This window comes from Rhincodon typus, chromosome 22 (genome assembly GCF_021869965.1).
Source record: "Rhincodon typus isolate 14 chromosome 22, sRhiTyp1.1, whole genome shotgun sequence".
Lineage (NCBI taxonomy): Eukaryota > Metazoa > Chordata > Chondrichthyes > Orectolobiformes > Rhincodontidae > Rhincodon > Rhincodon typus.
The window spans coordinates 37137165-37151798 of NC_063353.1; the positions used below are offsets into that span (position 1 = coordinate 37137165).

At 39.9% G+C, this 14634-nt stretch overlaps 1 protein-coding gene across 1 annotated transcript in view; it reads right to left on the bottom strand.

The window, feature by feature from the left end:
• LOC109932752 (exocyst complex component 4-like) overlaps positions 1-14634 on the bottom strand; it is a 154673-nt gene that overhangs the window by 30023 nt on the left and 110016 nt on the right. The window contains exons 4-6 of the mRNA XM_048609990.1: positions 9498-9639; positions 4974-5152; positions 970-1129 (exon numbers count right to left, since the gene is read on the bottom strand). Of these exons, the coding sequence (XP_048465947.1) occupies positions 970-1129; positions 4974-5152; positions 9498-9639 (481 nt within the window). The remainder of the gene's footprint in view (positions 1-969; positions 1130-4973; positions 5153-9497; positions 9640-14634) is intronic.

Genomic DNA, 14634 nt, shown 5'->3' on the forward strand with positions numbered 1-14634 from the left:
AGGCTGACGTTTCGGGCCTAGACCCTTCATCAGAAAAGGGTCTAGGCCCGAAACATCAGCCTTCCTGTTCCTATGATGCTGCTTGGCCTGCTGTATTCATCCAGCTCGACACCTTGTTATCTGAAGTGTAGAGTTTCCAGATTTTGCACTAATTGTTAATACGGTCACAAAGTGCAACCAAAATTGTGTTAGTTTCAAAGTGAAGTTATGGCTCAGGCTTCGGCTCAAATTCTTTTGCACAGTCACAAATGCAAAAACTTTCATGAAGCAGGGCTGTTGGGCAGCAGTTAGAACACATGCATATTTCCTTTCCTTGCAAGTAAATTTTCTATGAAATATTTCAGAGTGGTGATTTATTGCAGCTTCATTAATGCAGCTAAAACTGGGTTTATCAAAAAATGTATCTTTGCAAGTGTCCACTGTGACACCTGTGAGCAATCTAATACAAATAACTGAAAATAACTTTATAAAATATCCATTTACTAGTTTTATTGGTGTACACTAGTCAGTTTCTTAGTATATTCAATACTGTTTAATATTAAAAGCTTTTAAAAGGTGCCTGTTAATGGTTTGCTTAAAAAAAAACTTTATTTTGAAAACCTCCTCTTTGATATTAAACAGATGTAATTCTTGGTGACTCACATATTGATTACTTGTGTCTGAAGTGTGGTCAGTTACTTGGGTGAGGGTGAGATTCCAGCATAAGGCCTTTAAAGCAGCAGAAATATGATTTGTGGAAATATCATCTCCAATTTAAGAAACAGCTCTCACCCATTATTTTTAGGACCCGACTAACAATAGTGCTCTTATTACACTTCGTAAGTCTCTAGCAACTACTCCTGGCCACAAGAAAAGTAGATCTTTACTATCTTTCCCCACAACTAATGAGTGTCTGAGAGAAGGCCAGAGACTGACATTTATAATTGTCAGACTTGATTCATCCTGAAAAAGTTGATTTCACGTACTAACCTTGCAAAGTCCAGGTCCGCCTCCCGAGACATGGTAATGTTGGTCAGGTTCTGCTGCAGTACAAATATGTTCCTGCACATCTTCTTGATTCCTGATTCACTGATCCGCTTGAAATACTGTGCACCATTGATCAAAATGCAGGAAATCAAGTGGCCCAGGCCTAGATTTGTGGTGCAGGAAGAGAGACGGGAGGAATGAAAACAATTACAAGTTTCTCAGAATTAAAGTCAGTCACTTAGTCCCAACTCGAGCAGAAGCAAAGCCAAATCTATTGAATGTGGAGTGCATCAACATCCAAGTCTATGTCAATTATTATCCATTATCCATACTCATTGAAGGTAACATTGGGAGCAGAAGTGCTTCATCTGGCCCCTCATGTGGAATCACTGCTGCAATTTGCTTCCTTGTCTGCACAACTCCCTCCCACTACCATGAATGAATTTTCATTTTTATAACAATTATAAGCAGCAACTGTAGCTTACTTTTCTTTCAGCTAGCTTCAGAATACACTGATCAATTGCAGTTACGTTCCCCTCACTTTTCACAGGGAATTGCACCTAGTACTGTAGTGATTGTAACAAGGTCAGCCAAGTGAAACTCATAGAATTAACAGCTCCAATCAGGGAGTCCTGGTTGACAGATAACAACACGAGTGCCAGACATCCTGTTCACTCTGATTTCTGGCTCCGAGGGAGTTAGATCAGTGTCTAGAACTCTCCATGTTTAAAAAAGGGTGACTTGGTGATGGGATACCGGCTTCTGTGGAGTTATTTCAGTGGCAACGAGAGTGGGATTAATGATGTAACCATGCAAAAGTGCTTACTAGCTGGAGCCCAACTAGACTTCAAACAAGCAGGACAACTGGATTTATCATTGGAAAATGCGGCAAGTGGAGCATATAAATTGTAGAGTATTCCAGTGGAAGTGGACAGCCTCGCTAGTCCGAGCTTGGGGAACACCACTTGAGTGAAGGCAATCGCATAGCCTCACTCAGGACATATCCAAAACAAAGGAACTCTAGGTCAGCCCACAGCAAAACCCCAAAAGCCAAGCCAAGCCTTGGCTAAATGGTTAAAACTTTCTTCAGGATCTGGGCCAGCGAGCCATTGGAGTTGCTGCCAGTATACAGACTTAAGACATCAAAAGAGTCCCATGACACCTAAATTGAGTCAAAGAATGCATAGGCTGGTATCCAGGACAGTGCACACCCTGGAAATCCACCTACAACTGGTTTGGAATCAATCAACATCTGGATAAACAGTTACCCAGTACTAATGGAGGTTGATACCAATGTGGCTGTTTCATTGATTGCTGAACCAGCTTTCAACAAAAATCACCCTGGACTCAGTTACACGTCAACTATACAGGTTCTTTCTTGGGCTCAATATTCTTAGTCATTGTGGACGTCCACTCAAAGTCGCTGGACGTCCACAGAGTTCATTTGTCAAATGCAGGGACTACAACAGAAAAACTGTGCACATTTTTTGCGATACACAGGCTCCCAGAAGTGATGGTCACTGATAGCAGGCCATTGTTTACGGGCAGGGAGTTTGAATATTTCCCAAAGTCGAATGGTATTCGACATATAAGGCAGCTCTGTACCATCCAACACCCAATGGTCTGGCAGAAAGCACAGTCCAAACTTTGGAGGCAAACTTAAAGAAACAGCCTACAGCTTCACTAGATGCCAAACTGTCCCAGTTCCTATTTGACTATAGGACCACCTGTCATGCAACCATAGGGTTAGATCCAGCAGGGTTGCTAATGGGGAGAAGACACCGCACCAAGTTAAATTTGATCTTCCTGGACCGTAGAGGAGGGTGAAACAGCATCAGGAATGCCAATACCAGACACAAGACTCCGCTAAGTGAGAGATACAGTTTACTTCAGAATACAAAGTTTGGTGTAGGAACCATGGAATGGCCCTGCATGGGTAAGGGGCATGGTCGACGCGAGGTCAGGTCCAGTGATTTATACGGTTCGGGTAGGTGTGATGGTCCTGAACTTGCAAGTGGACCATATGAAAGCTGCAAACTCGCAAATCGTGCAGGAGCAAAACGTGCCTAGCTCCTCGACAGCCATTCCAACTGTTCTGGAGCCTGTGGATTCTTCCTTTCCGTCAAGCATTGAAGATATCTGGGAATCTGAGATGGACATGGCCGATGTGGCCATGACAATGCCTTTGCCACCTGAAGAAGAGAATGAATTTCTTCCGAGATACTCTGGGTGCAAGAGTCGAGCTACTGTCCATTAGATGCTGCCCATATCAGAGGCACAGTTGGTGGAACCTGATCCAGTTCTAAAATGCCCCAGGAGGAGCTACAAAAAATAAAGAACTGATCTATGTCTTTGGACTAGGAGGGGGAGGCATGTAGTGCCTGTAATGAGGTCAGCCAGGTGGGCCTCCTAGAATATGAGTTCCTTGACTGGGGCTGTTAATCTGGTCCAATTAGGGAACCCTGGGTGACAGGCAAGAACAGGAGTATCAGACATTGTCTTCACTCTGAGAGCTGACTCTGAGGAACCTGGATCAGTTTCAAGGACTCTCCATGTATAAATAAAGGGTGACTTGGTGAGTGGATACCGACTTCTGCAGAGTTATTCCAGGGATCACCTGGCTTGCATATGACAGTCTACAAGGTCATAGGTCTCAAATATAAACTAAATAAACTATTCAAATTTAACATTAAGGTTTCTGAAAATTTTAAAAGGTTCGTGCTTCTTTTTCTTTTATTTACTACCAATATTAACTCAGTGATTCCTTTATAAATTTCAAGAATAAATTATGTCCTATTTCTCCCCTACCCATAACATTGTCGTTTATTTTCTACAAGGTACAAACTCTTAATGTGGTTCTCATAATTTATTGATCTAAGTCTTGCACCCATTCTTGCTGTTTTTCACTAAACTCTACCTAATGTTCCTTGTATTTTCCCTTCAGGGTTCTGTCATCTGGTAATGAATCTTTGTGAGACAATCCAGCAGCTTTGTAAAGTAGATGGAGGAATTTGCAATGATAAAACTGCTAACAGGATGAGCTGTGACTGTGGCCTTACATCAATGACAAAAGCAAATAAATGAGAATGTCCAATATTACAGTGTGAATGTAACTGCACAATATATAAACTATTCCACAAGATTTTATTTTATACTTCCTTGCTTTTATTTTCACTCCTATTCTAAAGGCAATGGCTTAGAAATTTTGTCACTAGATATGATCCTGTGCAGGACTTCAAGATGCCATTTGCAGCAGCGCTGATCCTGCCTTAAATGGAATGGCTGACTAATCTGAATGGACAAACTGCAGAATCTAGTCTAGTGAAAAATCTAATCAGGAGGTAGCTCAATGAAACCCCTCAATATAAATGATGTGGTGAGGGAGAAGGTAACCATCATTACCAAAAAGTTGAGTATCTGCGCTTTTATCTCAAAGTGTCAGCCCTGTACTTCAAAAACTGCATTTCAAAAATAATTAATTGGCTGTAAAGCACTCAGATATCCCAAGGACGTGAAATGTTTCTCTTTACAGTATACATTCACTGTTTAACCCTAGCTGGTTGCTATTTTAGTGTAACATTCATCCCACAATACCACATGAACTATCATGTTGCACAAGATGCTGAATTATATCCTCTTTAAACATTTAATTAATATGCCCATTTTGTATCAAGATATCCTTTTCACAATGCAACAGCTTTTGAATTTGTCCTTACAGGAAATTTGTAATTGAAGGGGAAGAGACAATGCAAATGCACTGTTATACATGTAACCAAATGGGAGGCATTGCATCAATTTAGTTCATAATTATGCTGGAGTGTGTATTACATAACTGCAATTCAGGAACGGAGGTATCGTTTGTCAGTTCGTGTCAGTAAATCTCTTCTGAATCCAACAATGATTTCAGCAATTGATTTTCTGGTGCATTAATGGCTGAAAGTCAATTATCACAAAGCGATTTTCATGCAACCACATTTAGCTGTATTGATTCAGCTTCAACCCTTTACCTTCAAAAATATATTGGAACTTGTGTTGCTGCAGACTGCCACTCATCGCTTCCTCAATGGCACTGATGTCTTTGTTCAGTCGCACCACCAAGGGGTCATAATCCATGCTCTCTGCATTTGCAACAATGGCATAGTTGCCTTGCTTGGCCAGTGGGATTAAATAGTGAAAGCAGTGAACTCTGAAGAAACAAGAGAAAATAGTGAAGTCTCAGTAACTGGAATGATCGAGCAAATAACTGCTCGAGAGAAAAGCTATTATTCAGGAATTACGTGCACAGAATAATGAGTTTTTTGAGGCCTTTGGCTTCTATTACCACCATTCAGCTTTGATCTAATGAAAAATGTTTGTCTCCAGATTAATTAGTATCTGTAACCAATTCATCAGCAGTAATAAGTTGTTAATTATTGCCACTGGGGCTGGCTATTCTGTATGAGGAGATATCTTAACTGCAGTATAGTAACATGCTTGGAGACCAACCAATCCTATCAAAAACATTGAAAAAAACTCAGCAGGACTGCTTAATTTCAAATGGATTATGCAATGTTACATTTATGAAAGAATCTCACAAAGACTGTTAGTGACATATATATTTATCATGAATATTTGTGTCACTTACAGGGCAGGCAATGACTATCTCCAGTAAGAAAAGGTCCAGTTACTTCCACCCAATCTCCTGTAGTATCACCACTGAGTTTTTTTTGACTGTGGATGACTGGAGTTGACAATGTTTTGGAATTTTCCGCTTAACACCTTTATGTGGGCAATATCAGTGCAAGGACTGGGGTGATTCAAGAGGTAGTATATTACCTGCTCCTACCTCAAACAACATTTACCCTTCAACTAAATCAAATGAATATAGATTAGCTGGTCCAAACAAACTACTTTCTATATTACAAAAGTAAATTCACTTGAAACCCTCACAAACTACACTACTTTGGACAACATGAAGTTGGAAAAATGTCTACAGAAATGGCTGGGGAGAAAGAAAAAGGAATGTCAAAACCATGACCTCAAAGACTCATGTCTGTCCAGCTCCCTAACTGATTTACTGCTAATACTGGACTGTTTGTAGCGGACGTGCAGGACTGACCATGTCCCACTCTCTGGAGTACAACATACAGATTCTCTGACGCTGACCACCAGAATGCTTGACTATGCCCAGCCCCTGGCGTGAGATCAGATGATCCCCTTGACTTAATGTGCCAGTACCCCCTGACTGAAGACAGTCCCTGTGGACTTATCTAAGGGCCACTCCACTTCGACTTTGAGGCATAGCTGTTTGGTTAAAGCACATTCTGTGTGTTTGCTACATTAGCTGCTGCCATTGGCTGTAGGTGTGACACTGACATACCACAATGCCATATAGTAAATTGTCTGCGCCCATGACTGTCACTGCTGAAAGCATGACAAGCCACCTGATTTTGCGACTGTGCTAAAAGGCAAGGCAGGACAGAAATACAGTGAGCCCTTGAATTCTGAATAAGATGAAAAAGTGCAAAAAGGCAAGCAAGGCATGAAGAAAATGCTGTGAACATCCAATTAGGGGTAAATGAGTGTTAAGGCAGCAAAAAAACTATGAAATGCATTTCTGAAGAAGGATCTCGACCTGAAACGTCAGCTTTCCTGCACCTCTGTTGCTGCTTGGCCTGCTGTATTCATCCAGCTCTACACCTTGTTATCTCATGAAATGCACCTTGCTCTTTTCCATGACTTAGGTGCTTGTTTCTATGCACAAAATGGCCTGGCAGCAGCAAAACAATGTAAGCTGTTGGTGCAATCCAAAGTGCAGTACTGAAGTGCATTACTATATTTTAAGTGAGTCAGAATTGTGCTATGGTAATGTAGTGAGGCTGATGAGGATCGAATGCCAATCTCTGTAGATGGGGAATGCAGATGGTTGCTGTCTATTGAGCAAAGCCCAAGATGTTAGGGACTGCTGGCCGAGAAAGAGGCTCAGAGGAGCAAGTGGCAAGCTGGAACCACCAGGTACTTGCTCATGTTAGGAACTGTCACCATCTAGTTTATCTCCACCGCTTGGGAAAATAGTAAATTGTACATGAATGAGGTGAGGACAGGTAATAATGAGATATCAATACCTGCAAATAGGTTTCTTTCTGCTCACGAGCAAGTTAGAAGGCTTGGTGGCGTGGTGCAATGATAATGACTTCTTTCTCAACGTTGGCAAAATGAAAGAACTGATCATTGCCTTCAGAAAGAAAGGAGGGGAATGCGTCCCCATATATATCAATGGAACCGAGGTTGAGAGCAACGATTTTCTAGGAGTGACGATAAATGACCACCTGTCGTGGACTTCCCACGTAGGTGCGACTGTCAACAAGGCACAACAATGCCTCTTCTTCCTCAGGCGGCTTAGAGATTCAGCATGTGCATAAGGACCCTCACCCATTTTTACAGATGCACCATAGAAAGCATACTATCCAGGTGCACAATGGCCTCATATGGCAACTGCTCTGCCCAAGTCCGTAAGAAACGACAGAAGGTTGTGTGCACAGCCCAGACCATCAGGGAAGCCAACCTTCCATCCATTTACACCTCTCATTGCCATGGAAAAGCTGCCAACACCATCAAAGACCCATCCCATCCCAGTAATGCTCTCCTACGACCTCTTCTTTCAGGTAGAAGATACAGAAGCTTGAACACACACACCAACGGGTTCACGAACAGCTTCTTCCCTCTCCTTAGTAGACTGATGAATGGGCTCTCTAACTTCAAATAATGTTGATCTTGTTAATGTTGATTTTGCTCATGCATGTACTGTGTGGTGTAACCTGAATACCTCACTCTGTCCAAGAGTTCTTTACCCTATGATCTGTATGTCCTTGCTTACTATGAGCTGATTGTATTGCTTGCAAACAAAGCTTTTCACTGTACTTAGGTACACACGCCCAAATCAAATCAATCGATTGCCTGTGTTCAAATCTTTGATGGAAAAGTGGACTTTTTTCTCTTGACATCGAGAACTTTGTTATTCAGACCTTGCCATATTTCATCAGGGGCTGGGATAACATTTCCTAAGAAAACATAGTCTGTTATAAAACAAAAACTGATCATTTTCCCTTACTAATCCCTTTTATTTTCTGCTCCCCAAACATTATTCATCTTCAACTACTTCCAGGTTTGAAGAAAAGTCACATCTGAAATTTCAACTGGTCTGTTCTCATCACCAGTAAACCCACTCTATGCTTCTCACTTCTGTTTTAAAATGTGTTTTATTTAAAACATGTTCATAGATGGGACTGCTTCCAATAAAAATAATCACTTTCCAAGGGATCAAGATGGCAAATAGAACGGTCTTCCAGTTCATACCACCTTGCAAGCTGGTCTATGAGATTTACATTTTTTTAATGCCTTCCAGCTATAATTGTTTTTACTGATTTAATTTTTCATTCTACACTTTAATTCAATAAATATTTGATTAAAAACTGGCTTTAAAGAAAGGAATTGATGAATTTTGTGTCTGAACTTGAGGTGGCAGAAATGAAACACTAGTGGGAAACAGGAGGGAGGGAGAATAGAGGATGGGGAGAAAAGACAGGACCAAGCTTAAATTTGTTCTGTAATGGGGTTCTTGGAATGAATCCCAACGAAGATGTGTTAGAATCTCTAATTAGGGTCTTCGGAGTTATTGCATACATTGGTGTCTTTGTCTCATACAGACTCCCATGTAAATAATTTCTGGAGTTACCACTTTCTGACATATAGGTTGTGCGCTTATGTATAAAGTTTACCCTCAGACCGGTTTGGTAAATTCCTCAACTCTGCTCTATTTAACATTAAAGTAGCTCAGTCATCAGTACTTTTATTGTAATTAAAAAGAATAAAAAGATTAACATTCTTTACGATGTAAACAAATAGATCCTTCAAGTAACGTAAAGAGGTCTTCTAATTCCCCCAATCTAGGATTAATGTTTTCAATGCTCCAGAAGCCTCAAATATCAACAATGTTATTCTGGAGATTTATTACTCCTTTTGCTAGCTTATGTAAAGTTAACATTTTACTACTTTTGACTTTATTTAACAGTATTTTGTTTTTGCTGCATTAGGAAATCCACATCTTCACATACATGCACCATTCCAGATTTCAAAAAAGCCTGATGAAGAGGACACTGCCTGCTGAAAAACCCAAATGCTGCACTAAAATGGTCACGATTCAATTAAGAACAAACACAATGAGGAATGTTAGGCTGAACAAATTAATTCAACCAGAACCTCTTCATTCAAACAATCTTAAACTTGTGGCATTAATTATCAGGAAGCATGACTGAGGCATACAGCACTAACGAAGATAATATTTGCATTTATATAGTGCCTCTCCACACTGATGGATATTTTGAATACTTCAAAGGAATTATTTTTGAGGTGCAGTGATAGTTTTTGAGATAATTAGGCTCAGAGAATAATTTTTTTTGAATAAACAATAAACTACCATTTATAGGGAGAATGCTGGTTCAAAAATAATAGGGCGCCTTTGATTGGTGTTCTTTTATGTTGGGATACTGTACCTGACTTCTAAGTGAAGCACCAGCAGGCACCGGTCAGCCATTTCCTGAAATGACTTTGCAAGATCATTGAGAGTTTCCATTATCTGCTCAGACACTGGAGGAATATCCATGTTTACATGAACTTCTTGTCCTGGAGAAAATGCTGTGAAACAGGGAAAGATCACAGAAATAGTCAGCACACTCTGAGCAAAGTCAGATGACATTGGCTGTAATAAGCATGCATGTTCGAATTTGCTAAAACAAAAGTTGTCCAAGATAGCAAATGCAAGACACATTGAATTTCACTTTATAAAGATTTTTTTGGTTCATTCAGGAATTATGTACATTTCTGACTTGGTCAACATTTACTTCCCATGTCTAATTGCCCTCAAGAAGGCAGTGGTGAGCCACCACACTGAACACAAGGAGTAGTTTACTCGGCCATTTAAAAAGCAAGCAAGAGCCAACTATAGTGCTTTTTGTCTGGAGTCACACGTCGGCCAGATCAGGGAAGGATAGTCTATTTCCTTCCCTAGAGGCTTTTATGATAATCCAGTGTTACTTTGCCATTATTATCAATAGAACATTTCCATTCCAGATTTTCTTAACTTTAAATAATTGAATTTAAATTTTCCAGATACCGTGGTAAGATTTGAACTTCTCTCTTAGGATCATTAATAAAGACATGTGACATTACTAATCCAATTGGATTTAAGGTTATTAATCAGTATAATTCATGCTCTAACTTTGCAAGGAAATTCACCATTCACCTCCCATTTGGACAACAGTCCCTTCCAAGCAACTGCTCTGGTATAATCAGCAAACTCTTCTCCAATGGTTTTCTTTAAAAGCAAGAAGTGGCAATCAGGGACTGTTGGCAAACTTCCTCTGACATTACAGATTGTTTGGCTAGGAAACAGACTGTGAAATTGTGAAAGGTGCTATTTGCTGACCTCGCCAACACACATTCTAAGGTTTACATGTGACATAATTGTCCCTGGCCTGGAATTGGAAAAAGAACAAGAATTTTCACTCCAGATGATAATCCAGTGACATTTGGAAAGTTCTGTGTCTAGTCTACAATGCTAACTGTCTAAACTTACATCTGAGTGATAGATACTGTCACTTACAAAATGAGTTAGTACTTTCATGAGAAACAGGATATTGGACTATAGAATGTAAAAAGGATCCATTCCTTCACAATAAATAAATTTGTGTTTGTTATTTTGTTTCTCTCAAATTGATGTAGTAGGCAAGGAAGTACATGCTTGTCACTGATTTTCAGATCCTCTCTGACCACAAGATAGGTACTAGAAGGCTGGAGTTTAACTAATGTGGTACCATTATTCAAGAAGGGTGGTGGAGATATATTTAAACAACAGATCAGTGAGTGTAACATCAGTGGCAGAGAAACTATGCAAAAAAATTCTGACAGACAAAAGTAATCCCCACTTGGAGAAGGAAAGATTAATCAATGATAATCAGCATGGCTTCATTAGGAGGATATCATGTCTAACACATTTTATTGATTTTTTTTGACGAGATGTTTAGGTGTGTAGATGACGGTAGTGCAATTCATGGGATCTACATGGACTTCAGTAAAGTTTCTGATAAGGTGTCCCATGGGAGACTGGTCAAGGTGGTAAGAGCTCATGGGATCCAGGGTAAATTGGCTTAGTGGTAGGAGGCAGAGTGATGTTTGAAGGTTGCTTTGTCTCAGGAAGCTTGTGTCCGTGGTGTACTGTAGGGTTTGGTGCTGGGTCCTTTGCTGCTAGTAGCATGTAGTAATGTATGAACGTAAGAGGTTTAATCAGTCAGGTCACAGATGATACGAAAATTGGTGGTACAGTAAATAATGAGGAGGAAAGCTTTTGTCTACAAGATGATTTAGATGGGCTAGTCAAATGGATAGGGCAGTGGCAAATGAAATTCAATCCTGAAAATTGAGAAGCGATGCTGCTTGGGAGAACTAACAAGGCAGGGAGATATACAAAGAATGGTAGGACCATGGAAATTCGGAGCATCATAGAGACCTTTTGCATGTCCATAGATCTTTGACGATCGCAGGACAAAAATGCAATTGCATTAGCGAAAGTACAGAGGAGATTCAGCTATGAAAACAAACTAGATTGGCTGGCCTCATTTTCCTCAGAGCAGAGGAGGCCGAGATAGGAACTGATTGGGGTCTACAAAATTATAAGCAGCATAGATAGGAAGAAATTTTTCCCCTTCTTACAAGGCTCAATAACAAGGGGGCATAGATTCAAGATAAGGGGCAGGAGGTTTAGAGGTTAGTTTGAGGAAAATGTTTTCACGTAGAGAGTGGGATGTATCTGAAATTCACTGGTAGGTAGCCTTGCAACATTTAACCCAATGGCATACAAGTGCTGAAAAATGAGATTAGAGTATTAGGTACCTGACAACTGGGAAGAACATGAAGGGCTGAAGGGTCTCTTTACATGCTGTAAAACTCCGTGACTCGACAATTGCTGGACCCTCTTCACCCTTTTTTTCCCCCACTCATTGGAAGGAAACGCTGTGAGATGGGTGTATGCCAGCATTTAAGGCCTTTGTGTAACAGCTGACAGGGTGGGATAAAGACAAATACAGAAAGATAGAGAGAGATAGAGACAGAAAATACTTGTAATGATACATAGGGGAAGTGGGCGAATAGAATGTGGCAGTGGTGAGGGAAGAATGGGATGGGGAAGCAGACATTGGGCTATGATGTGGGCACATTTCTTCTGTCTTTTGGCATTCTTTTAGCAAGATTCCTCCCCTTTCAAATGACTTTAAATTGATCTGACCTAGATTAGTTGAAATACTAGCGATCATATCCTTTCTTAGTCTATCTGCATCATTCTTTACAATAGGGTGTATAATTTCACTGAGTCGCACCAATGAGAATGTTTTCTTTTAAAAATGAAAAGAAAAACACATCTTTTAGTAAGAAAATAACTTATAACACCTGTGCAGTGTATATGTCTGATTTTATGTTACCCAAGGCAATTTTATTTGGTGCAAAATGCAAATGAGACACTTTCAATCTATTTAAATTGCTGGAGAGAACAGCTCAATTTAGTTGGTTTACAACGAGGCGCTGTTGGCAACATCAGCATGGAGTGAGCTGATGACACTGTAACACTAGCTAAAACATTACAAATGGAAAAGATACTTACAATGTTTAAAATAAAACAATTCCTCTATATTTGGTCAGACATTCAATTTTCTTTTAAATTTACATCACAGAAACAGGATTCTTGGCCTGTGTGGTCTGTGGTTTGCAGTTCTTTTTTTTCTGGGTTCCATCTGCACTCCTGGTGTTCTGTAAAAGATCTGGTACTGAATTTGTATCTGAAATCTTAACCAGTCTTTTCTTGTCATTGATGCCCATTAACTTGCTGCAAAATTTCTATTGTTATTTCACATTTTTGATTTCATTTAATTTGTCTATTTAGTTTACTTTGTCAATGCCCACTAGTGGGTGCAATGGTGTGCTGTACATTTGGGCTACTCTGGAGTTTTGTTTTGGAAGAAGTCAATCTTGGGTCCCTGCTCATGATTGTAAACATACGACATCATACACACTGTGGTGCTGGGCAGCATATTTTTTCGAACCAATTCTCTGAAGTCTGATAAAGTTCAACAAGAGACAAGAATAAAAGTAAAGAGTAGTCCTGAAGAAGAGTGAAACTGGACCTGAAATGAGAGCTCCGCTTCTCTAAGCACAGAAGTTGCCAGATGTACTGAACTTTTCCAGATTCCCAGCATCCACAGTAGTTAACTTTTATTCAAAGAGCAAGTCAATTAATTGAAGTTACAATACCTATTTTAAAATACATGTTTGAGTTTAGATAATTAGAAGCTTGTAGAAAATGCACCAGAGGAGTTAGGAGGTGGGGTTTCCATTGATTTTACAAAACGTTCCATTCCATTTAGTTTACTATTTTCTTCCTTCCTTTCAGGAAAACATGATGAATGGTGCAGAATGCAGAATATATTGTATATTTAGATTTTAAAACAGAGGCAGTTGGATATGGGCTACTTCTGTGAAAGTTATCTTCAAAAGGATAGGAGGCCAATTTGGAATAATGACCGAATTACTTCAGTTCCAAGAAAGCATTTGACTGCAGTAGCATGACTGGGAAAACCTCTGCAGTGTTAATTGATACAATGTTCATAATTTTGGGTTTATGATAGGCAGAGTTATCATATTAAAGCAACAAGTTTACTTTTGACTTCAGAATAGAAGGTTCAAACTTTTAGTTCAGAAGGACTTGAGTTCAAAGAACAAAGAGAAGTACAGCACAGGAACAGGCCTTTTGACTCACCAAGTCTGCGTTGACAAATGACACCTTTCTCAACTAAAAACCTTTTGCCTCTACACTGTCTGTATCCCTCTATTCCTTGACTGTTCAAGCCTCCTAAATGTTGCCATTGTATCTGCTCCTACCACTTCCTCTGGCAGTGCATTCTAGGTACTTGCCTCACCTCTCCTTAAACTTTCCCCTTTTTACCTTAAACCTATGTGCCTTAGTAATTGACATTTCTACCCTGGGGGAAAAAAAACACCTCTGACAATCCATTCCATCCATGCCTCTCATAAATTCCTAAACTTCTATCAGGTCACACCTTAGCCTCTGACATATGAGTGAAAACAAACCAAGTTTATCCAATCTCTACTCAAAGCTAATAAGCTCCAAACCAGGCAACATCCTAATAAATATTTTTGTACCCTCTCCAGTTTAGAAGACAACAGTTTTTCTCCGAACAGGAGAATCAAGTCAGTTCAGGGGAACCAGTCAGTTCAGCAAAAGTGTATGGAGCTTCCATGCTAGGAAAGTTTGGATTGAAGGCTTCAAGTTGTTAAACTGAAAAAGTTCAGGTTACTCGAATTGAGAGACTCATGCCTGGTGATTCAAATGAATTGTCAAAAATAAGGTTTCAACTGTTCAAGGAAAGGAAATTGGAAAGCGGCAGTTATGTAAAGATTCAGAAACTGAGATACGAGTGATATTTCTCTAGGACTGAATCTCTGCAATGAAAGGTGTTGGGAAACAGGTTGCAACTTTATACTGAGATAACAAGGTGTACAGCTGGATGAACACAGCAGGCCAAGCAGCATCAGAGGAGCAGGAAAGCTGACATTTCGGGCCTA